Source organism: Bos mutus, chromosome 2 (genome assembly GCF_027580195.1).
Source record: "Bos mutus isolate GX-2022 chromosome 2, NWIPB_WYAK_1.1, whole genome shotgun sequence".
NCBI classification, from domain to species: Eukaryota; Metazoa; Chordata; class Mammalia; order Artiodactyla; family Bovidae; genus Bos; species Bos mutus.
Window position 1 is genome coordinate 44319518 of NC_091618.1, and position 26480 is coordinate 44345997.

Below are 26480 nucleotides of genomic sequence, written 5' to 3' on the forward strand. Positions count from 1 at the left end.
TTCCTTACATTAGAACTTATCAGCTCTTCCAATATAATATGCATTACAGGTGTCTGAGAAAGAACATACATACATAATCTGAGAATGAATATGATCAAGGAAACTTTTTCTCAGAGTATCTCATAGGATAGGGTACCGTGAGACACTTTGGGAAATAATGCTCTTGCTAACCTAATAAAGAACTCTGATCCTTACATATTTTCTAGTTTAATGATAATCTGATGATAAGATATAGAGGAGCAAAGGTCTACTTGCTTACCAACTATTCTGGTTGATACTTTGTAGAACTATAGCTGATTATAAATCTATCTTCACACTTAATACAGACATCACTGAAAGATGTCCATATAACATCTTCTTAAATACTTCCAGCAATACATATCACAAAGTACTATTAGCATTAGAAGTAGTTTGGTTTTCTTTATCAACTATTAAGCAACTTTAATAATTTCCTATATGTGCATAGAAAACCTCAATAAAGAGTTCACTCATTTCTTCAAAAATATTTACTGATTGCCATTTGGAGACAGGCACCTTACAACTTAATCCACGATAGTTACCATGATGGGGTAACACAGTTTCATTTTTACCATTAAGTGTTAAAAATTAAAACAAGAATTTGCAAGTATTTTAGACATACATAAAACCAAGTTTCTTTTAAAAAACTATCAGACAGGATTATTTGTGATTTATTTACTCCTGGCACGTTTTCCATGCAATAACAAGATCTGCTTCCAATCTGAAGAAAGACAGACACCAAACCATAAACGGCCTGAATGGGAAGCACACTGGAAGAAGGAATGTCATTTCCTGCCTTTTTGTTTATTGTCTGGATATTTTATAAAATCGCTTCCAGCTCAAATTTTACAATTATCCATAAAATTCTATAAATCAAACATAAAATTAATTTCTACTTTCAAAGTCTACCCCCCCCAAACAAGACCTTACAAAAATGAAGTAACAAAAGAAAATGTTTAAAATGTATTAAACAAAAAGTAGACCATGTTGTTCTGACCGCAATGGGTAAAAATACAGGTATGTGGGAACAGGAAAAAAACAGCTGTACGAATGGCAATTGAGTTGGCAGTATTCGTTTTGAGAGTTCTTTTAATACCTCTGTTACATTACTCTCTTATAAACTGTATATCATTTGAAACTACTGCTTCTCTCTTAAGAACAAAACCCCACTACACCCCACTGAAGATATTAAGATAATCTGAAGTTTAGATCTTTCAGTGTTTCTTAGCTAGTATTTGCTATCTTCATTTACAGTTCTTTTTCTCCTGCAAGAACGAAGAACTATTTTTTGTTTTAATTGGAGGACAATTGCTTTACAATATTGTGTTGGCCTCTGCCATACATCATCAGCAAGTATCAGCCCCCTCGCTACGTCCCCTCCCTCCTGAACACACCTCCCCTCTCTCACCAGATCCCACCCCTCTGGGTTGTCACACAACACTGGGTTGAGCTCCCTCTGTCACACAGGACGTTCCCACTGGCTGTCTGTTTTCCATTTGGTAATGGATGTGTTTCCATGCTATTCTCTCAGTCCATCCACCCACTCCACCCCCACTGTGTCCACACGTCTGTGCTCTACATGTGTCTTCATTGCTGCCCCACACATAGGTTCGTCAGTAACATCTTTCTAGATTCCATACGCGTGCATTAATAGACAATATTTTATTTTCTCTTTCTGACTTACTTCACTCTGTATAATAGGTTCTAGGTTCATCCACCTCAAGTTAGTCCCACCAGCACCTAGTCATGTTCTAAGGACTAAATGAGATGGGTATATAAAAAAGCTGGTTGGCTCCAGTCCCGTGTTCTACTTGCAGCAAGTTTCGGTCTCACTCCTTTTTATCAGTGTAGGTCACTCACCACACTCAAAGCAACACTGTATGGAGCCCTGCTGGCCAGGCGAGTTTTCTGGCTTCTACAGTAATAGTAACAGCTTTGTCGTCAGTCTCCCTCCCCCTACTACTCCCCTTCTACCTTCATCATTGGTCTTAGGAACTTAGGAAACTGGCAAAGAAGAAAAACAAGGTCACTAGCATCATCTCATTGACATTATCAAAATCCACCCTTGAAATAGTGTCCATTTCTCTTGTAGCTGTCTTCTCGCAGCTCCCAAACGACTCTTTGATTGTACTGGCCATGTCTTCACTTTTATACACTCAGTAGAATTATGCTTTTTTAAGCAATTTTCAATCTGTCAACATAACCACATGTGAAAAAAAAAGTACATTTTATAACAGGCGACAGTACTTTTTATGGATCTGAAGAAAAAAATCAAGATGTCTTCAGAGAAGAATGTTAATGTTTCCCTCAGAGTCCAAAAACGACAACAAAGATTCTTAAAATGTCCTTTTAAAACATAAAATGCCACCCCAATTTCAACTTACTTATATCAAAATTTTTTCTTAGGCTAGTGGAGTAATTTCATTTTTTAAGTGCTCACTATAGTACCTACATTATGTTTTGACTTAAGCAGCTTGAGTTTATTAATATATAACTGTTTTGATAGAATGGATGGAGAAGGCAGGCCATTTTTAAAGCTGAAAAGAGTAACAATACCTGAGAAGAGAAAGAGGGGAATAAAAAATTGGCAAGTCTGTATTTACTTCTGAGTGAGAATAGTAATGTTTCAGTTGTAGAAAACACTATTGGTTAACAACACATTAAATGAGAGAACTTTATGTATATCTATGAAAAGTATATGTGGATAAAAGAGTAGAAAGATTAACCTCAGAAGCTGAACACTGGTTAAGTTCAAATAGTGGGGATGGAGTTTTCCTATTTTTGTGCTTCTATATTTCCTAGATTTTTCTACAATAACCCATATAATTTTTCTAATAAAAATAGAACATTTTATCTTTAAAATACAAACTATTTTAATACAAAAGAAACAAATGAAATTTTGATATTGGATCTATAAAGAAGATAGAATCTATTTACATATATATAAATAAAACTGCACATTTGTGGGCCAGACAACATGTGTTTTTCTTTTTTCCCAAACACATGCACAGAACTAATTCTGTTTTGAATTTTATTAGCACAAAATATGGAAGAGCCCTTTCATGCCGTAAGAAATGTGTTGTGTTGATGTTTTTAAAAATAAACTTCTGAACTATCAAAAAGAATGCAGATCAAAACCAGTGAAGAGATAGATTTTAAAAAGCTATAAAACTTGAGTCTGGCCAGAGGCATGTTACAAGCATCAGTGATACTGAGGCTACTAAAATTTAGGTTGCTTGTCAAAGGGCCAAGAACAACAGTGAATGGATAACTTATTTTACACATGATAAAGAGTATTTTTTTAAAATCTTATAGAAGATGACTTATTTTTAATGTTGCAAATTAGTTATGTAACTCTGGATAAAATATGCTTATGTACCTGATTCTTCTATCCTCTATTTTCCTCAAATCCAATCATTATTAAACACTGTTTCTTTTCATTTATTGGCAATAATGGCAATACCCTGACTCTGGCTCAGCTCCCCTATTGTTGCTGATCTCGTCTCACTAGAATTCCACTTACCTGATTTTAATGACACTTGGCTTACACATCTTCTGCCTCCTCTAACCTTCCACTGCCATTTTCAAAGTCAAATAAGGTACTTAGATAATAAAGGAAGATGCTCTGTATACACTAAGCCATAGAAAATGAAGGTGAGAGGAAATAAATGTAAAACATGCCTTCATTAAAACAACATGATACTAAGATCTAGGACATTTCACTTAAAGTTTCCAAATTTAAATTATTCCATAAATTAAATATTTTTGACAGAAATAAAGGCTGCATCTAGTTATTACTTAATTTCTATGTTTAACAACTCATTATTAGGTCTGAAATGTTAGCTATATAACCATAAACACAGCATAAAAGGACTCTTTAACCAGAGTACATTCTTGAAACTTAAAATTACAAGGGAAATTCAGCAGTCTCAATAAAAAGTCCATCTGTAAACATTTATCATTATTCTTCCTTTCCTCTCTATTGGCACTTGGCATATTTCCTTCACAGTTATATTTTTTCTTTTTTTTTTTTTCACAGTTATATTTTTAAAAACGTTATTTAAAAGAAATTCTTCAAGAACAATATAACCAGAAAAAAAAAGCAAAACTAAAATACAATGCTGTCAATAAAAAAGTATTAAATATAAAACTTGTCAGTACTAAAATGTAAATCTGGAATGATACTTCAAATATTTTTTAAAAAGCTCCAATAAAGAAGTATTGCTTATTAATTCTTACTAATGAGATTGTTCATTTTTCTAAAAGCTTATTAGCTGTTTCCCAGTAGAAGCTATTTTGTCCATTTATCTCCTGCATGTTTTCTTGCCAACTTGTATGAGCTTTTTATATGTAATATGGGATATTATCCCTTTCTGTCATATATACTGCAAATATTTTCACCCATATTTGTTTTCTTTTTTTAAAAATTTGGTTTGGTTTTTAGTTAATGTTCTCTCATTTCTTAATCATAAGTTCATTATGGTTAGGATATAACATAATAAATAAATTTAGGAATTGCTTTTTCCACAAATGAGAATTAGTGGAATAATATAGTGCTACTAAGATTTTCAGCAAAAATGGACAGAGGAGCCTCATTCTTGATTTGCTACTTAGGAGGGACATTTCAAAACACATTCAAAAACAACTATATAATTTTCCAAATGATTCAGAACTGTTTAAAATGATGAGCAATGTATAAGTCATGAAATGAACACTGTTGTCTGGGAATGCACAACAATAGCAAATACCAGGTACATTATTCACTGAATTACTCAAACCTAATAACAATAATTAAACACAAATTAATTTATACTTGGAAAATAAAAACATTAATCCAATAAATAAAATCACGAAAAGTCCTTTTCCTCCCCTTTAAGGTGATTTATCATAACTATGAAAAGTTACCATAACTATGAAAAGGAGTTAATATTATTTTTATTTTTTATGAACATTTGGAAAATATTACTGTGCAAAATAATTTATCTTCAAGAATATTAATTTTAGAAATCAAACCAAGGCTAAGAAAATGAAAATAATGGCATAGAACGTGATAAGACAAAAGTTAAAAGCAGAAGGCCTCCCATTAAAATGATCACTATACTGATGCAATGAATATAAGTGTATATGGTGCATCAAGAAATTCTGGTATACAAAAATCCAAATTTACATGATGAAGTATTAATAGGTGTTTATTTTACACAATGATGCTTGGTTTCTAAAAGGATTCAATACAGATTTCTTAATGATCATTTTCTTCAACAAAGTTAAATGCATACAATTTTAATATCTCTTTGAGACAGTGATCCAAGCTTCCTCTTTGGATGATGTCACCAGTTCATACTTAGTTTCAATAACTTGTCCCTCCACAGAAAGGAGGTGCAGTCTCCTCAGCAGAACACTCAAAAGCACTGCAGTCACCATATAGGCAAACCTAGTCAGGAAGAGAGTGACATGGTTACCAAAGATTAACGATTATTTATACAATTTAACTTTTAAAGTTAATTTATACAATTTATACAGATTGTTCATTCTCCTCAACAGTGATTATCAAAATTTTAAGTACAAAGTCTGACATCTTTCCTTTCATTTTCCTTTATCATCTCACCTCAACTCTGGGCATTCCCGTGTGCCTGAAAATCCAAGCAAGGAGAAAGTTTTCATAACAGATTCATCATCAAAACGCTCTGGATCAAACCTAAAAAGAAGAATTGGGGCCAGTCAAACAGAGCTCCACTGGCATGGCATATATTTACACTATAAGAACACAGGTATGTAATAAAGTTTAAAAACTAGTAAAGATAGAAACTGCTGTCATATTATATTTCATTTTGACCTTTTATGTTCCTAAACTACTGAATATATGTCTCTTTTTGCTTACTTTATTATTTCTAAACAATAGGCGCAAAATACACTTCTCTAGAACCATTAGGGAATAAAAGCATAACACGCACTTATACCATTTATGAGATTTAAGGATAAATCACACAAAATCACATGAGATTTAAGGATAAATCACACAAAATAACACAGTGAGTATTTACATTAAGAGTGCATGAGACCATCAAATCAATATGCAAAGCATTTTACACTGCCTTTTCAATTAAATTTCATTTCTTAAAATTGAAGTCACCAGACTTAAAATTATACACATCAAAATTATATTACATGAGACCCAGACTTATTAATAAGTGAAGGAAATGTTGGTAAATTGTCTACCTGAAATGACTGGTAAATGTTGGTAAATGCATCTGTCTCCTCTGAACCAGGAGACCCAGGTTCAATTCCTGGGTTGGGAAGATCCCGTGGTGAAGGAAATGGCAACCCACTCCAGTATTCTTGCATGGAGAATCCCGTGGACAGATGAGCCTGGCAGGCTACAGTCCATAGGATCGCCAAGAGTTGGACACGACTTAGTGACTAAACCACCATCACCAAGGATTTTTTACTGTACAGAAAAAAAGTTTTACTCTGTAAAGAGTCATGGGGAAGTGGATATATTAAAACAAAATAATCAACCCACCAATGAGCATAAAAATTCCGCTCAAAAACAAATGTTTTTAAAAGATCTAAACTCTACTGTGAGAAAAAAAAAAAGAGAATTTTGCTTTCATAGTCTTTTTAAAGAGTGTAAATTATCTTTTACTTTTGGAATATACTCTATATACATTAGCGTCTATAGAAAGACTATATCAAATATAATCAGCTTTTTCCTTTTGTAAACTAACTTGAAAATTGGGACCCTAAGTGTTTACTTGAAGATATCTATGCTTCCAGGTTAAAAGATAATGAAACTAGATTTTTCCAACTTAAAAAAATTTTTTTATTTTATATTGGAATATAGTTGGTTTACAATGTTGCATTTATTTCAAGTGAACAGCAAAATGATTCAGTTATACATACACACAGATCTATTCTTTTTCTGGTTTCTTTCCCATATAGGTTATTATATTGAGCAGAGTTCCCTGTGCTATATAGTTGGTCCTTGTTGATTATCTATTTTATATATAGTAGTGTGTATATGTTAATCCAAATCTCCTAATTTATCCCTCACTCTCACACTTTTCCCCTTTGGTAACTGAAAGTTTTATAAGTCTGTGAGTCTGTCTCAGTTTTGTGAATAAGTTCATTTGCATCACTCTTTTAGAGTCCACATACAAGTGATATTATGTGATACTTGTCTTTCTGTATTTGGCTTACTTCACCTAATATGATAATCTCTAGGTCCATCCATGTTGCTGCAAACGGGATTATTTCATTCTCTTTTACGGCTGAGTAATATTTAATTGCAGGTTTCCCTGGTGGCTCAGTGGTAAAGAACTCACCTGCCGATGCAGGAGACACAAGTTCAATCCCTGGGTGGGGAAGATTCAGAGGAGCCTAGTGGGCTATAGTTCATGGGTTGCAAGAACAAGATATGACTTTGTGACTAAACAACATATTCCATTGTATATATGTATCACATTTTCTTTAACCATTTCTCTATTGAGGAACACAGGTTGATGCCATGACTTGACTATTGTAAATAGTGTTCCAAGCAACACTGGAGTCCATGTATCTTTTTGAATGATGGTTTTCCCCAGATGTGTGCCCAGGAGTGGGATTGATGGATCATATAGTAGCTTGATTTTTAGAGTCTTAAGAAACCTCCACACTATTTTCCATAGTGGCTATAGCAATTTACATTCCTATCAACTGTGTAGGAGGGCTCCTTTTTCTCCACACTCTTTCTAGTATTTATTGCTTGTAGATTTTTTAATGATGGCCATTCTGACCAGTGTGAGGTGATACCTCACTGTAGTTTTGATCTGCATTTCTCTAATAATTGGTAATGCTGAGCATCTTTCATGTGTTTTAAGCCATATTCACTAACAACTAAAGATGAAAAAGAGAAATTAAGGAAACAATCTCATTTACCATCACATCAAAAAGAATAAAATACCTGGGAATAAACCTACCTAAGGATGTGAAAAACTGATACTCCAAAAACTATAAGACACTGATGAAAGAAATCGAAGATGACACAGAAGGAATGATATACCATATTCTTGGATTGAAAGAATCAATTTCAAAATGACTATATTATACAAAGTAATCTACAGATTCAACACAATCCCTATCAAATTATCAATGGCATTTCTTGCTGATCTAAAACAAAAAAACTTAAAATTTGTATGGAAACACAAAAGACCCCAAATGACCAAAGCAATATAGAGAAAGAAAAACAGAGCTGGAGGAATCAGGCTCCCTGACTTCATTCTGTACTATAAAGCTACAGTGATCAAAACAGTATGATTTTGGCCTGAAGACAGAGATCAATGGGAAGCCTAGAAATAAACCCACACACCTATGGTCAACTAATCTATGATAAAGGAGGCAAGACTATACAGTGGAGAACAGACAATCTTAATAAGTGGTGTCCAAAAACTGGACAGCTACAGTTAAAAGAATGAAATTAGAACATTTTCTAACACTGTACACATAAATAAACTGAGGATGGATTAAAAATATAAATATTTTAAGACCGGATACCATAAAACTCTTGCGGGAGAACACAGGCAGACGAACACTCCTTGACATAAACCACAACAATATCATTTTGCGTTCACCTCCTAAAGTAATGAAAATAAAAGTAAGAACTAACAAATAGGAGCTAGCTAAACCTAAAAACTTTTTTGCACAGCGAAAAGAAAACCACAAACAAAGTGAAAAGACAACACACAGAATGGGACAAAATATTAGCAAATGATGTGACTGACAAGGGATTAATCTCCAAAAGATACAAAGAGCTCATGTAGCTCAATATCAAAAAAACAAACAACACAATAAAAAAATGGGCAGAAGATCCAAAAAGACATTTCTCCAAAAAAGACACACAGACATCCAACTATTTTGTTAAATATCTCATAATTTTAAGGATTAATAAATGAAAATGAATAGGTAACCTAATCTCAAGTACTGAGGTTTTTTTAAAAACTTCTATAATACTTATTTTATTTGTTTATTTATTTGCAAGTTAAGAGGTAATTCCAATTTTATTTTCCATCATGAATTTAACTCAATTTACAACACGATTATAAAATATGTAGCAAATGACAGCGTTACCCAAATACTGCTGCTGCTAAGTCACTTCAGTCGTGTCTGACTCTGTGCGACCCCATAGACGGCAGCCCACCAGGCTCCCCTGTCCCTGGGATTTTCCAGGCAAGAGTACTGGAGTGGGGTGCCAGTGCCTTCTCCATCCAAATCCTAGGTTTTCAGAATTTTGAAAATACACTAAACTTTCTAGGTATGTAGTCAAACTCCTTCCAGAGAAGGATTGGGAAATAGGCATTTTGCTGCTCCCCCTGCGCTGAAATGTGGGGGCTAAACACAGCCAGTACCTCCATTCCCCTTAACATATGCTTCTTTGTTTGCTATGATCTTGTGGGACTTATGAATGCAAGACGTGCCAGTTAACAGAGCAGGGAAATTTGGGGCATATCCCTCCCTCGATGGCAGCCATAAAAGTTGGGACACTCGATGTGTGTGAAAGGGAGATGCTGGCAACTTGGTTTTATGGTTGGAGTGAACTAGAAGAAGAAGAAGGTTGGGGGTGTGTCCACTGACTCCCGCAGGCTCTGGAGCGGATCACAGCCAGTATTTCTAAATGCATGCTCATGAAGAAGCTGGATCTTCAGGCAGCAGCTTGTAAAGTACGCAATCAACCCCCTTTCAGGGAGAGACTGGGAGATAGGCTTTTTTGCCTGTTCCCTCTATGCTGAGCCCTCTGGGGACAGCCATGGTGAATGCTTGTGCTCCCAACATGCTCCCATTAAGAACTGCTTCTTTGCTACAGTCCTGTGTGATTCAGGAACACAAGCTCAAATGGCTTTTGAAGTAGATGTTTTAGAAGCCCATCCCTCAGGTGGGAGCATTTAAAACTGGGGCACAAAATGTATGGTTCAAAGCCTTGGATCCTCAGGGAGAAGCTGAGAGTTGGATGTTCCCTCCTGATGTATGACACTGTGCTGGGGGTGGAGTTTATGGTAAGAATGTGTCTCAGCCTTTCCCACCTGTTTCAATGCGGGTATTTTCTCATTTACCAAATGTGGAGGAGTCACTCAGCTAGTTCCTGGATTTTTCTCAGAGGGAATTTCTCTACATTCAGAGCATCTGTGTGAGGAAGGAAATTCACGAACCTGCTATATCACCATCTTGGTCTCAGTCCATACTAAGGATTTTAATGTTTGCCTTAGTTCTTTTTTAGTTGAGAATTCTATTTCAGTCTGTTTTTTTTTAAGTTGATAATATTTCATTATTTGGTTTAGAGTTCAGTTCAGTTCAGTTGCTCAGTCGTGTCCGACTCTTTGCGACCCCATGAACCGCAGCACGCCAGGCTCCCTGGCCATCATCAACTCCTGGAGTCTACCCAAACCCATGTCCATTGAGTCAGTGATGCATTTACATTATTATCAATTTAAATCACAGAATTTGAGTCAGGGTTTCTTCCTCTGAGACACCGCCAATACAATAAAAGCAACAATGCATTTATTTCTATAAATAAATGTCTAGACAGTTTTCTATAAGGAGAATAAGGTAATGTCAGCTACTCGAAAAGAAAACTTCTAAAAACCACAATGAAATATCACCACATACCCATTAGAACTAAAATAAATAGAAACAATAGTTAATGCTATTGAGGCTACAGAGAAGCTAAATCTCTCAAACACTGCTGCTGAGAATCTATAAAAAATAGTCCGATAGTTTCTTGTGAAATTAAGTATGCACTAACCATATAACCAATCATACTTTGGCATTTTTCCTAAGAAATGAAACGCCATGTTCACACAAAACCTTGTACACAAATGTTCATAAGAGCTTTATTTATATAAGCAAAATATTAGAAACAAGCCAAATGTCCTTCAGTGGGTCAGAGGGTGGAAGCTGAACAAACTCTGCACATGCAGACTACTACTCAGCCATAAAAAACATGCAATACCCTTTGTTGATCTCAAGAGCATTAAATTTAGTGAAAAAAGTCAATCTCTCCATCTTCCTCTGTGTGATAATTATATTTAAACTGCAATTAATCAATTGTCTCTATAGGGTCTACCTCAGTCCTATGTACATTTTGGCTAGTGTGACGCAGTCTCTAAAGGATCATCTCAAGGCACTGACACAAATTAATCTCTGGAGTTTCCACAAGGGATGGATGATGAGGTATCCAACTGAAGAAAGCTTTTCCCTGGCATACAACATTACTAATAACATTTCCTAAATTTGACTGCATTTGATTCCTAAAAATGATTTCTATATTTTAGCACATATTTCTTTCAGTATCTTCAATCTGTGACCCTGATTCTCTGAGTGTTTTGAGGATAGGAATAGTGTCAAAAGTTCTAGCAAAGTTCTTACGCTTTTTGTATTACATCTAAAAGTTTATCAAAAATTTGGCATTTTTCCACATGAGATTTTTAAAAAAATTTTGAAATGTGAAATTTTAATTTTTTATGACTATAAGTTATAACATTTTTATTTTACAAATGTATATCTTTAATTCTGCTATGAAAGCCCCTTGGAATATTAAATTTACTTAATTTTTTAGTAGATTTTGAAGTATTGTTATTTAATTTCTTAATAGATATCCCTTTAATATCACTGTAACGTGAAAAACTAAAATTACTTAACGCTTAAATGTCCCAGCCATATACTCTTGAAGTAGGTTTTTCTTTTACTTCAACCATGCCATCAACTCTGCCCACTGCCTGTCACATAGCTGTCTTAGCCCTCATCAACTCAACATATAACCTTCTTTCAGGCCAGTAGATCTTAACCTACTTCTTTAAGGCAGATTTTACCAGATGCCTACTGAGGAGGCAAACAGTATCAGCTTTGTTCTTCACCTTTCCCCTCCCTTGCTGTTCTCACACACAATATACGCACAACACCTATTTCCTAAATTCAACCAAAGAGCTTAATAACTGAGACCAATAGAATGAAAACAAGAAACTGCATATGCAATACCCATTTACCAGTAACAGAACTCCAAAATACCACTGAAATTAAAGGATGAATGTAGAGATTAAGTAATTAAATAGATCTTGGGACAGAGGCGGTAATAGAAATAAAGAGTAGAAGACAGCAGATTCATGAAAGAAAAAGTATTGAGCAGAAGATATACAGGGAAGGTGGTGGCTTTCTGTTTTTATATTACTGTTACATACTGAATTTCTCCTCAAAACATAGAAAGAGAACACAACACATGCAAACACATAAAAATTAAGAACTGCAAAGACAATGACAGAAATTTCCTACTTGTACGGAGATGACCAAGTACCGGGATCCTGAAGCACCACTCCAAGGGCATACAGGACAAGGGTCTGCAAAAAAAAAAAAAAAAAAGGATACTCTGGCTATGAAAAGTCTAACAGAGACAAAATGACTCCCAGAAAGCCAACTTATAAAAATATTACATAACAGTAGAAAACACAGGCCATTAGTTTGGTGATCTCATAGTGAGAAGGTATCCCTTAAGCACGTCACAAAATACTGAAGTCATAAAAGAATAACAGACTTCACTATGTGAAAATTTAAAACCGGCATCCAGTAAATACAAAACATACCATAAAACTAGTAAAAGATAAACAACAGACAGAAAAAAAAGATTTGCCATATAACTGACAGAATATGTATAATCTACAAAAAGACATATAAACTCACTAGAAAGAAAATAATTCACAGAAGAAATACAAACTGTGAGTATATGTATGAAAAGCTGTTCAATTTCTCCAATTATCAGAGGAAGCAAATTAAAATTATGAGATAATTTTTTATATGATTCACATAATACATAAAAGATTCATAAATCCAGAGGCAGTAAAGAATATGGAGAGGAAAAGCATTCTCATACACTGTTGCTCAAAATATAAATTGCCTTTGAGAGGCAATTTGTAGTAATGAAAAAAATTAATGTCAATTTAAATTTTCATCAATGAGGACCACTTAAATTATGGTCCATTCATACAAGGCAGTACTATACATCCATTAAAAATAATGAATTGGATCCACAGTAAGTGCCAGTTGTATTAGTTGCCTCAATAAAGGAAGAAAATTAAAAACAACATATAAACAGTATATTTTCACATATAAATTAGGTTTTTAAAATACGTACATATATATGTATATATACATAGAGTAATACATATACACAGGAAAACACCTACAAAATATACACTAAACGATTCATAGTAGTACCTAGGGAGAAAGGAGTCTTTATGCTGTTTGAACCTTAAAACAAGCATATATTATTTTGTAATTTTAAATAACTGTCTTTTATTTAACAATAGGTAGCATTTATTGGAAAGTATCCAATAATACTTAAAACAATAAAGTTTAAAAATACACACTAAAAGAGTTGAAAAGAATAACTGAATGGGTTAAGCATACCAAATGTTTCCTACCTCCCTAGGAATAATAAATTTGTCAATCTTTCCTTCAATATCTTGAAGCCGGGCAGAAACTGGGGTCAGTTTGGCAGTCCGAACAGTTTCACAAAGCACTTGCCGACAATACCTGTTTAAAAAAATTTTTTTTGAGGATCCTTATTTTGGGAGAATCAATTTGAAATGTATATACATTTTAAAGTATCATTCAACAATTTTAATAACCTTCCTAATGAAATAGTCATCATAATTCTTATTTGCTTAAAACACAGTGTATACTAGAAGGATATAAAGTTTAGGTTTAGGTGAGTAAGAATTAAACAAATGAAAACAACTTTAAAAGTACCAGAAGAAAACTCAAAACAATATTTTTAAAATTTGTGTGCAGAAGCATCCTTTATTTTTAATAAAGGATTTAATAAAAATTTTAATAAGACTTTTCTACTTCAAAATTAGAAAAAATATTGAAACAATGATGGATATCATAAAGAAAAACAACATGACTATGGAAAAATTTCTAAATACTTGAACTCATCATTAAGTAAAATTAAAAGCCAAGTAGAAAACTTATTTACTGTAAATATATCCTTAACGCATCAAAACTCTTTAAAATTCCAAATTAAAATGATCAAACATCCCAACAGGAATAAGGACAGAAAATATAAAAGCAATCCACAAAAAAAGAAAAAAAATTGCAAATGTCATGGAAACATAAATGATACTCAACCTCCTTAACAATGGAAAGACTGCCAAAGAAGCAAATTTTTTTACCTGCCAGATTAGCAAATATGAACAAGAGTACTGTCACAGAAAATGCTAATAAAAAATAGGAAAATGGACATTCATATTCACTTGGGGGAAGTATAAATTGGTACAACCTTACTGAAGGATGCTGTGCTGTGCTTAGTCGCTCAGTCATGTCTGACTATTTGTGACCCCATGGACCAGCCTTCCAGGCTTCTCTGTCCATGGGGATTCTCCAGGCAGGAATACTGGAATGGGTTGCCACGCCCTCCTCCAGGAGATCTTCCCAACCCAGGGATTGAACCCAGGTCTCCGGCATTGCGGGCAGATTCTTTACCATCTGAGCCACCAGAAAAGCTCTGATGAAGGATAGCTTGGCAATATATATGAAAATATAAAGTTTGCATTACAATAAGAGGAATAAAAGCTAAAATATATTGAAATCTTGCTATGCACCAGTTCTGTTAAATAGTTTCTATGCAGTATTTCATTTAATCCTTATAAAAAACTCATGGGTATTATTGTTTTTAATTTTACAGATTTAAAAAATGAGGCAATTGTTTAAGATCACACAGCAGGATGAAAGAGGGCACTCAAAGCTGGTGCACTGAGACAACCCAGAGGGATGGGAGGAGGAGGAAGGTGGGAGGGGAGTTTGGGATGTACACCCGTGGCTGATTCATGTCAACGTATAGCAAAAACCACCACAATATTGTAAAGTAATTAGTAATGAATTAATTAAAAAAAAAATCACACAGCAGGTAAGTGGTATTGACAGGATTCAAACCCAAATCTGTTACCCCATAGCCCCTAACTGTAAACACTACACTACTGCATACATTCTTAAATAATTATCTCATTTCTCAGACCTTATTAATAGAAAGATTTGGAAATATTTGCAAAGATGTAAGCACAGGAATATTGATTTATATAATTTCTAAAAACATCAAAAACAAAAAAGGAAACATCCTTTCCTCTTTGAACAAATTATTTTTAGGTACCTACTACATTAGAAGCACTGCATCAGATACTAAGCTACAACAGTCAACAAGACAAAACACTCAAAGAATTTCAAAGTCTAGCTGGCAGGGGAAAGGACAGAGGAACATCAAGGATGAACAATTAAAAAGGCACAGTAACTGTTATGATAAAGGAAGTTCAGGGTGTTGGGGAACACATGGCAGGAGCGCCCAACTGGAGAAAGGACTTTGCAGATGAATAAACACTTAGCCTGAGACCTGAAGAAAAAACTGGACTCAGCTAGAGGACAGAGGAAGAGAGAATGTAGCCAAAAGTCAGAAAATTAAAAACAGTGCTTCACATTTGAAGAAACAAAAGAATTTCAGTAAAGCTGAAATGCCTCATAAGCCAAGTTAGTGGGTATAAATTTTATCTTAAGGGCAACCAGAAGTCACTGAAGGATTTTAAACAGGGGAGTATGATCAGATACCAGAGAAGGCAATGGCACCCCACTCCAGTACTCTTGCCTGGAAAATCCCATGGACAGAGAAGCCTGGTAGGCTGCAGTCCATGGGGTCTCGAAGAGTTTGACACGACTGAGCAACTTCACTTTCACTTTTCACTTTCATGCATTGGAGAAGGAAATGGCAACCCACTCCAGTGTTCTTGCCTGGAGAATCCCAGGGACAGGGGAGCCTGGTGGGCTGCCATCTATGGCGTCGCACAGAGTTGGACACAACTGAAGCAACTTAGCGGCAGCATGATCGGATACAACTCCCCAGATATAGAAAGATGACTAGCACAGTGATTCTCAACTTTAACTACACATTAGAATCATCTGAGAAGCTTCTGAAACTTTCTGATGCCCAGAGATTGTTGGTTTGGGATTAGTCTCAGGTTAGGTATAATTTTAAAGCACCTGAAGAGATTAGTGTACAGTCACTGGCTCCAAGAGCAATCTGGAGTAGCTCAGTTGGTAAAGAATTTGCCTGCAATGCTGAGACCCCAGTTCGATTCCTGAATCAGGAAGATCCACCGGAGAAGGGATACTTCTACTTCTACTGGAGTGGATACTACCCACTCCAGTATTCTTGGGTTTCCCTCGTGGCTCAGCTGGCAAAGAACCACCTGCAATGCAGGAGACCTGGGTTTGATCCCTAAGTTGGGAAGATCCCCTGGAGAAGCAAAAGGCTACCCACTGCAGTATTTTGGCCTAGAAAATTCCAATGACTGTGTAGTCCATGGGGTCACAAAGAGACAAGACTGAGAGAGTTTCACTTTCACTTTCATAGGAGGAAGAAAGACACAAGGCTGTTGAAATGCCCCAAACAAGTTGGTGGTGTTCCTCATGGGTGGGGGTGGGGGACAATGGAAAGAACTAAAACTAAACTTCTAGCTAAATGCTGTTTGGAAAACAAAATCAACAAAACTTACTCACTGACTAGATGTGGTGGAGTTACTACATATAGAACACTGTCTACAACACATTAAGAGAAAACATGGAATTTACGGAAGAGTTACATGTTTTGTATTTAAAATGTTTTTAAATTTTTTGTTTTAAATACATATATATGTCTGGAAAATAATATAGATAGTTAACAGTTGTTATCTTTCTTGTCCTCATTTACAAAGGACATTCACCTTCTATGTCATACACTTCTGCATAATAAAAACTTCAAAAAACAAGTATGTATTACTTTTTAAAATTGTAATCAATAAAGCTTTCAACATTTTAAAGAATCCCTAACAAATGTCTCCTTGTGAAATCCATGGTTTCAAGTTTTCTACTGGCTGTATCCATATCTTCTTTTCTATAGTTGAAAGATGCTCCAAAGTAAGGTTGCTTGCTACCCAGTCTCAGACTTCCAACCCCCTAAGAAGTCACAGTTGCTATTTTTAAAAATCTTTTACATTAAGGTATTACTTACATATAAAAATGTTATCTATTTTACCTGTACAGTTTGATGAATTTTAGTCATCGTATATGACTGTGTGACTACAACCACAAGAAAGATATGTAACAGTTCCCTCTCCCTAGAAAACTTTCCTCATGCCTCTTTGCAGTTGATCCCCTCCCCATTTCGGGCCCCAGCTATCACTGCCCTACTTTCTATCACAATAGCTTTGCCTTTTCCAGAATGTCACCTAAATGAAACACATTGTAGACTGTTTTTGTGCTTGATTTTTTTCACTTAGCATAATAAGATTTATCCATGTTGTTTTGTGTATTGATTTTATGTTACTTTTTATTACTAGGTACTATTCCATTGTATGGATATAACACAATTTATCTATTCAACAGTTGATGAATATTTGGACTACTTCCTGGTTTTTGCTATTATGAATAATATTGCAATAAATGTTTGCATACAGGTCACTGTGTGGACATGTTTTCATTTCTGTCCGGCAAATGCCTAGGAGAACTGCTGGGTCATACTGTACAATTTTGTAAGATCCTGCCACATTGTTTTACAACAGAACTGTACCATTTTGCATTCCTACCATCAATGTATGAATGTTCCACTTATTAGACATTACTGATGCTATTTTATATAGGCCCATGTAAAAGTTTCCCAAGACTACCTTATGATTTTAAAAAGCAAATTAAGTCATCTATTAAAATCTATATGTAAATACTTTAAGTCCTGTAAAAATACATAGCTTTCCTCCATATTGGCATTAGTTTTAAATAAGATACACCAATTCAAATTTTAAAGATCTCCCCGCCCCTCCCTTTCCTCAGGTTCTTACCTGAGCTCCTCAATTTTCTCTGAAGTGATAGGTCCCTTCCCCAAAACTTGGTCAATCTCTTCATATAGTTTTTTCTGAATTTCCTCATAGGTGGTTAAAAAACAGACTGCCCAGGTGCACACTAAGTGAAAGTTTATATTAATAACAGTGAAAGCAGCGAATTCATAGTTTGGGTGCTGAATAAAAAACAAACTTACAATTTTTTGGTATTTTCTCCCGCCCACCCCCAATACAGAAGATACATAAATGCTACCAGAAGATAAAACAAGATTGTTCATGACATTTGTGCTTCATTCAACAGAACATAAACATTTACAGAATATTCTCAAAGACAGTGAAATCTAGAAAATTTCTTTCATAAAATTGGCAAGTAGTCAAAGGCATTTGATGCATTTTACCTTAAGCAAAACAGTAATGATAATAAATAAACCACATCTGGGAAAGTGTTAAATGCTGGCAACTGTGATGGACTGTTTGGTTCACTCGACCATGTAAAATAAAACAGCTGACTTGTCAGTTTCCTCAGGAGCCCTAATGAAATGATTCACACAAGTAAAAATAGCAGGAGATTTACCTATAAATCAGTGTTTCTAAGTTTTTACTTGTAATACACTGGTTCAAGAGCTGAAACTGATTAATTGCTTAGGACAGTGGTTCTCAAAAATCTCCTGGGAGTCAGAGACTGTGTGATGACACAATCCCACCATCCACAGATCCTGACTTAGTAGGTTTAGGGTGTGTCCAAGGTATCTATATTTCTAACAAATATCACAATTATTCTGATGAACGCCAACACTGGAGTTCACTGGCTTATGGATTACTTTTTCTGAAAATGGCTTATGGATTGTAATCACTGAGGAAATCAAAAGGTAAGAAAATTAATTACAAAATAAATATAGTTATATTTCCCTTAGAGATCCACTGGGATTATAACTGTTCAAATGGAACCATCCAGACAAACAGCATCTCTTTCCTTAGATTAAGCCTGACATGACTCTATCTACAGCTCTACCTTTTCTATGTCAAGTACTTTTTCAAATGTGTTTACTAATTTCTACTTCTACTTATTATCTCTTTCCTGAGCTAAAGGGCTAGCTTAAATTGGCCTTAAAGTTAATTTTTAAAAATATTTGCCAAAGTCACATATTATCCAAATCCAATGTAAATACATAATTCACTTTCTACATTTAATATTATTATCAGTAAAATCAATAGCTACCTGGTACTCAATTATTTTGATAATTTATTCACATCCAGAGTTCATAAAAGGCATATGAGTAACTCACTTTAACTTTTTTTCTATATATGTTTCCTTACTATGGCTTGTGAGTGAACTGCAGAACTTCTATTTCACAAGTGATGTGAAAACTTATGCAGACAGTATATATGTACACATATGCAATCTTCTAATAATATATAGTAATATATAACATTGAAAGATTTAGCACAATGATTTGGATACAGTAGGCACTCTACACCCTGACTAACTACATTATCATTTAAAATTAATATAACTGTTTAATAACCTCAAACAGTTTTTTTTATACAACTCTATTAAAAATAACCTCAAACACTATTTTTTTTGTACAACTCTATTAAAAGACAGAGAGTATAGCTTTAAAATGTGATTTTAAGCCGCTTAATGTTCTTTAATTACAATGTTGAATCAAGACACCAATTTACAGTTGGAAACCTTGGAGGTCATTCTTATTTTAGAAGAGGAAAAAAATGTAGAGGTCAGTATCTTCCTTCAGGCTACTAAGTCGCAGAGGAGGGACTTTAATTAAGGTTTTCTGCTGATCTTGCCTCTCAAAATTTCAGAGGTGCTTTAAAAAACAACCAACCCACATGCAAAAAAACAGCAATACTCAAATTTTCCCCCAAAACTACAAAAAAGATTAAAATATTAAGTCAACCTTGGAAATGATCGATTTTTAATATCCAGAGTACAACTGATTCAGATTTTTAAACATTTATTATTATTTAATTATTTGGCTTTGCTGAGTCTTAGCTGCAGCATGTGGGATCTAGTTCCTCGACCAGGGATCAAACCCAGGCCCCTTATATTGGGAGCATGAAGTCCAGCCACTGGACCACCAGGGAAGTCCCTGATTCAGATTTTTTGAAGGTCTTCAGCAAAGATATATTTTAACGGTAATACATTTTTTAAACAAGTATTTTTTTAAAAGGTTCAAGACATTATCTTTGACACATGCTTACCTATATTCCACTTAATCTATAAAATCTGGGACATCTCTAGATACCAAAAAAGTATACAAAGAAGAAAAACTTACAGGAACTTCACATTTGTACTCATCCTTTTTAAATTTTCTTAAACAGAAAAAGTTATGAACAAAATCCTTTAAGTAAACATAAATTCTTTAGATTTTCAACTTGTGTTTTAATACTTTAGCATTTTTTGTTAACACAAGTTTATGGATACACACATTCTTAAAAACTGTATAAATAAATGGTAGTCTGATAAACTCAAAACCAGTAAGAAAGCTTAGAAATGTATCACCCATTTTAGAATTTTAAATAATAATCACCTTTAATTTCACCAAGAAGTTCTTTTAAATCATGATTTCTGTGGCCTATATTCACTGCTGGTAGATCTTATTAATAGCAGACAGGATTGAAGTCAAAGTGAAAAGCCGCAGCAGGCAACTGAAAAGCTTACAGCTCTGGTTGGAAAGGTGTCAACAACAGTTCATTTTAAAGGCACAAACTAGAATTCACAATCCATAAACTGTGTCAGGAAATTTATGGCAATGTTCAGAGGTGGCACAGAGCACCTGGGGCTAAGAAAAGTGGGGGTGGGGGGCGGGGGAGGAGCACAGTGTGAATCTAGCCTTTCCAACAGGAATAAAAAATAAGAGCTAAGGGAAATTATCAAGAGATCTTGCAAACAGTGTTTCCTTTATTTTAGAATAGCTTTATCTTTCTGTATTTTATAATCTATCTCAAAAAGAAATCAATTTATACTTACATTTTGCAGTTATCATGCAACTGGCCAGAGAAAATATCATAGTGTCTTCTAGGATCTAGGAAACAAAACTAAGTTTAGACAGTGTCACATGTAAGGTGGCCTGTATTAGACCCCGTATTAGACCCCGTAAAATCATCTAGAGTATAGAATTGGGAGTTAAGAAGGAACAAAGTATGTTATTCCTTTATGACGTTTTCACTTGAATAAAATCTATATAATGTAAAAGCCAACCTAAACACTGCACTGCATTTTTGATTCAGTGAACTTTTATCCAGTAATATTACTGGCTCATGATACAGCAAACAAACCGGCTCAGTCTTATCTTTCTAGCTTGGCTGAGTGCAGCAATGAAGACTCAGGAAGAGTGAGGAGCCTGCCACTGTTCTGGAGCGCGATTTAATTTCTGTACCCACACACACCTATAAAACCGCTTTTTGTCTATGTGGACTTACATCCACAGAGGAGGCAGAAGATTCCTACAGTGAACAGGTGTGGCAGCAATGGCTCCACTCCTGTCGTGCCTGACACCTCCACACACAGTAGCCCAGTAGTGTGCTGGGCGACAAATCCACACTGGGAACAAGCCACACTGCCACATCTGGTCATGTGGGCAGGGCTGTTTAGTCGAAAAAGGCTCACCCAAGCCCTCCTCTGTAACAACCACAAAACTTTGGTTCAATATCTGCTTACTCAAATATTAGATACTATATAGCTATTTCCAAGAGCTAAATAACAGGACAGCAAATCTAAATACTATTTATAGATGATGTACAATAAAAAAGGAAAAAGCCATTGAATTCTAGGAAGGCATCTGGGTTAAAGTGAATAAAAAGCACACTCTATACATGTCTGATTATCCTTTGTTTGATAAACATTTAAGAATTACATCACCTGTTGGTCATTAAGATTCCCCTGTACTAAGGAGTCAATGAAAATATGCTGACTGAAGTTCCTTCCTTTTCGTTCCTTAATGATTTTCTTTAAAATAGATTCCAGTTGCATAAGGGCTTAGAGAAGAAAAACAAAAAAGATTTTCATTTGTGAGGATTGAACAGTTTTTTGTATTTCTACAATGTTCCTACATGCAGAGTACAACTTTCAGTTAAGAGAATAATAACATAATTTTTAAAGCTAATTTAAACTCTATTATTTCTCCTTTTTGCTAACTTTAACACATGTACCAAAATGCATAAAACATATATGCACAATGTAACAAATAACTAAATCAAACACCCAGGTCAAGAAGTAGAATGATTCTAGCCCCTTAGAGGACTTTTACACATGTACCCCTCTGCTGGTATTATTCACCTTTCTTCTAAATTCTGTCCTCTTAATTCCATTCTTCTCCCAAATCAAGCATCACTCATTTAGAGACGCCAACAAGTGTGAAACAGTCAGAAAAGTAAATTTCTAAAGCCTAGAAGATTAATCCAACTTCCGAGAAAATTATCCAGAGATCATTTCTCAGGCCCCATCTTACTTAACCTATCACAGCACCTGATGGAAACACTTTCTCATTTGGCTCCCAGGATCCCACTCTCCTGGACTTCACGCTTTGCTCCCACTTTGCCTGCTGCCTGCTGCCAAGTCACCTCAGTCACGTCTGACTCTGTGCAACCCCATAGATGGCAACCCACCAGGCTCCCTCGTCCCTGGGATTCTCCAGGCAAGAACACTGGAGTGGGTTGCCATTTCCTTCTCGAATGCATGAAAGTGAAAAGTGAAAGGGAAGTCGCTCAGTCGTGTCCGACTCTTAGCTACCCCATGGACTACAGCCCACCAGGCTCCTCCGTCCATGGGATTTTCCAGGCAAGAGTACTGGAGTAGGGTGCCATTGCCTGCCTGCTCATTCTAAGGATTCTTTATCAGTTCCTTTTCATCTCTCCAATTTCTTAATGATGGAATGCCCAAGGTCAAGGACTTCTTTTCTTAGATCTTTATTTATACTCATTACCTTGGTGATAACCATTTTCATGCTTTAAATACAATCTACAGATGGAATACTCCCAAATTTATATTTCTAGTTAGGACCTCTTTCCCCTGAATTTCAGACTCATATCAAACAATCAACTCAGCATCTCCACTGAGATGTCTGAAGTATACTAAACATAACATATCGAAAACTGACAGAGGATGAGATGGCTGGATGGCATCACTGACTCGATGGACATGAGTCTGAGTGAACTCCGGGAGTTGGTGATGGACAGGGAGGCCCGGCGTACTGCGATTCATGGGGTCGCAAAGAGTCAGACACGACTGAGCAACTGATCTGATCTGATCTGATCTGATCTCCTCAACACTGGATCTTTCTATAGTATCTGTCCCATCTGATTTCCTAGCAATTTCATTTTCAAATTACTCAGGTCTGAAACCTTGGTATTTCCTTCTCTCATACCTCACATCTAACCTGGCCATCAATGTTGGCAGTTCTAATTTTCAAAATACAGAATTATTCTCCCTTATTCTTTTTTAAAAATAATATTCTATTTTCTGCTACCTTCCACCTAGTCCAAGCCACATTATTTTTCTTGCCCAGTTCCCTGCAGTAGCCTCCTAATTAGTCTTGCTGCTTCTGTTCTAAGCCCGGAGATGACAGCAGCCCAGTCACCCCAAAGCCAGACAAAATCTGCTCCACTCCCATCAGTCTTTCTGGTCTTCTATTCTCCTAACTCATTTCACGCCAGCCATAGAGTTCCCTGTTGTACCTCAGATATATCAGGAAGAATCTTACCTCAAGGACTTTGCAACTACTTTTCCTCTACATGGAATATTCTTTCTCCCCCTGGTCATGTGGATGTATTTATAAAATATATAAATTTTTTTTTACTCAACATTATAATAGCAAGAATTTTTTATTTTGTTACATTTCTTTTATAACATTTGTCATGTTGATATTATTTCCTTAGCAATTCCTATATTGTTGGATATTTAGACTTTCTTCTGTTTTTCTACTTGTAGAAATATCCTTACAAAGATATTCACAAATATTTTCTTATTTTAGATAATTTCACTCATTATTTGTAACTCTTACTTAACATGTATTTTTAACTTGCTTTCCCAGCACTGTACCTTTGCACTTTCCATTAATCCTGTAGGGTTTACCAGAGCTACAGTACTCTCATTCTGAACAAGTGCTAGAGTTTATTGACTAATTGACAGCCTTTCCCTCTCTTTCATTTAAGAAAAACTTTCATAATAGGAAATGTAGGAAAAAACGTAAAAGGAAGAAAAAACACATGACCTATAACTTCATGAATCAGATATAACCCTATTAAAACTGGGCACATTTCCTTTTGTCTTTACTAAAAATTAAGAGTGAAAAAACTTACCATCTTCATATTGTTTTTTCCGAGTTGTACTTTTATCAAGTGATCCATCCAGAAAGCCTTTTCCAATCTCAGACCAAACCTCAAAATAAGAAAGTATACCTATTATTTAGTACATAAATTTTCCAAATACTACCAAGGAATCTAAGCTAATAACTGAAGAACCTCTGTCTCACCAACAGAACTGTTAAACTCTCCCTTTCACATGGAAATCATTTACTCCATTGTCTTTGAAGATGAGGCACAAAATATATCTTACTAATTTCAGTCAAAGTACTTTCAAACTAATTATAACTAAAAAGTCAAAGTTGCCCTATTTTCAAAGGAATATGAATGAAAAGGAAGAGGAAATAGCAGCAGAGTCAATTCTCAATTTTTTATTACAATGGCACTGGTGGATACATAAAATTCATTGTAAAGTGGTAAAATGGAAGTTGCTCAGTTGTGTCTGACTCCTTGCGACCTGATGGACTGTAGCCTACCAGGATCCTCTGTCCACTGGATTCTCCAGGCAAAAATATTGGAGTGGGTTGTCATTCCCTTCTCCAGGGAATCTTCCCAACCCAGTCATTGAACCCGGGTCTCCTGCATTGCAGGCAGATTGTTTACCATCTGAGACGAATTCCAAATTTTTACTTCACCATGATAACTGGAAGGGATTCCCTAGTGGCTCAGTTGGTAAAGAGTCTGCCTGCAATGTGGGAGACCTGGGTTGGATCCCTGGGTCGGCAAGATCCCCGGAGAAGGAAATGGCCACCCACTCCAGTATTCTTGCCTGGAAAATCCCAAGGACGGAGGAGCCTGGTGGACTACAGTCCATGGGGTTGCAAACAGTCATACACAACTGACTTCACTCAACTTCACTCTTCCCTGCTGTTCTGGACCTCAAAGATAAAGTTAAGATGATAACTGGTGAGCACTACCTAAGATCTAGTAAAAGGTTAAAAATTAGTCTAAAGTTTGGAGAGAGTTAACAATAGGATTTCAATACTGGATACTTAGTCCCGAAAAATTTTCTTTATAATTGAGAAATTCTGAAAGAACTTGTGGAAAAAAGAAAATAAATAAGTATTTAAAAAATATTCATAGTTATGAGTCCTCAAGTCTTACCTTACAAAGATATGCCTTTCAGACTATTTAAATGTAAAAAATTAAACTACTAAATGTACTGTAAAAACATGCAGCAAATGTTTATATTAGGAATACCCTTTAAGTGAGAAAGAAGTGCCTAAGTACAACAAAGAGCACAGGGTAAAGATTTATGATGAAAACGTTGAAAGCTAATTAATTAATTAGCTAAATTAATTAGTTAATTCCACCCCAACAAAAAAAGCTGAACAGACTGAAAAATCAACAGCTCTTCTTGGATCTCTGAGATAGAATAGGGCCCTAGGCAAACTGAGGCCCCTAAGACTGGAGAGAGAGGTGAAAATGTGGAGGTGTGTCTTACTGTAGCAGACTTACAGGTGGAAATTACCTCAGGAACCAGTGCTGGCATAGAAGAACCTGAACTAAAATTGACTAACGGCTGGAGATTCACTATACACAACTCTGACAGTCAAAAACAGAGGCTTATGGTAAACCTAAAATTGCTTTAAAAAAAAAAAAGTCTTTTTTTAAAACACACTATAAATAAAAGTAAAAGCAAATGAAAATTGAGATAAAAAATTAAAAGCTCTTACAGATTGGTAAGAAGAAGAAAGACATTGATTGAAATACAGGTAGAGGACATGAGAAAGCATCCCATAAAAAAGAAATACAAGTTGCTCAGCAAAAATATTAAACAATGTTTAACTTCACAAACAAGAAGAGAATTACAAATTTTAATCACGAAAGATCATTTTTTACTTACTAGATAGGCAAATATTTAAAAGACAAATAACTGTGACAAAAACACAAGGAAAGAGCACACTAATGTTGGTGGGAAAATAACTAGGACCACGTTTTTGGAGGGCACTTCAGAAACACAGTATGCAACTGGGTGTGAGATGTACATTTTTTCACTTTAACACCTGTGAACAGAAACGCATCTTAGAGCCGATGACATCTCCCAAGTGTGGCCAGCCAAGCAGCAGGCATGGTGCAGCTAACACTGCCTCTGCATTCACAACCAGTCAGTACTTCTGGTGGCTCGGCTGGACAACAGCAACCCCTTAGAGTTTCAGACATTAAAGATCAGACATTAAGGACATTAAAAATCACTTAAGGCAGGATTTCAGGTCATGATTATGGTCTGAAAACCTTTCTTTGACAACTTACAGTAACATTAAA

The 26480-nt window shown here is 35.3% G+C and overlaps 1 protein-coding gene across 1 annotated transcript in view; it reads right to left on the reverse strand.

The window, feature by feature from the left end:
• Positions 1-5191: 5191 nt before the first annotated feature.
• CYP20A1 (cytochrome P450 family 20 subfamily A member 1) overlaps positions 5192-26480 on the reverse strand; it is a 44186-nt gene continuing 22897 nt past the window's right edge. Inside the window, exons 6-13 of the mRNA XM_005904264.3 lie at positions 24213-24291; positions 21775-21890; positions 20884-20938; positions 17895-18015; positions 13458-13569; positions 12313-12377; positions 5624-5713; positions 5192-5449 (exon numbers count right to left, since the gene is read on the reverse strand). Coding sequence (XP_005904326.1) covers positions 5299-5449; positions 5624-5713; positions 12313-12377; positions 13458-13569; positions 17895-18015; positions 20884-20938; positions 21775-21890; positions 24213-24291 — 789 coding nt within the window. The 3' untranslated portion in view covers positions 5192-5298. The remainder of the gene's footprint in view (positions 5450-5623; positions 5714-12312; positions 12378-13457; positions 13570-17894; positions 18016-20883; positions 20939-21774; positions 21891-24212; positions 24292-26480) is intronic.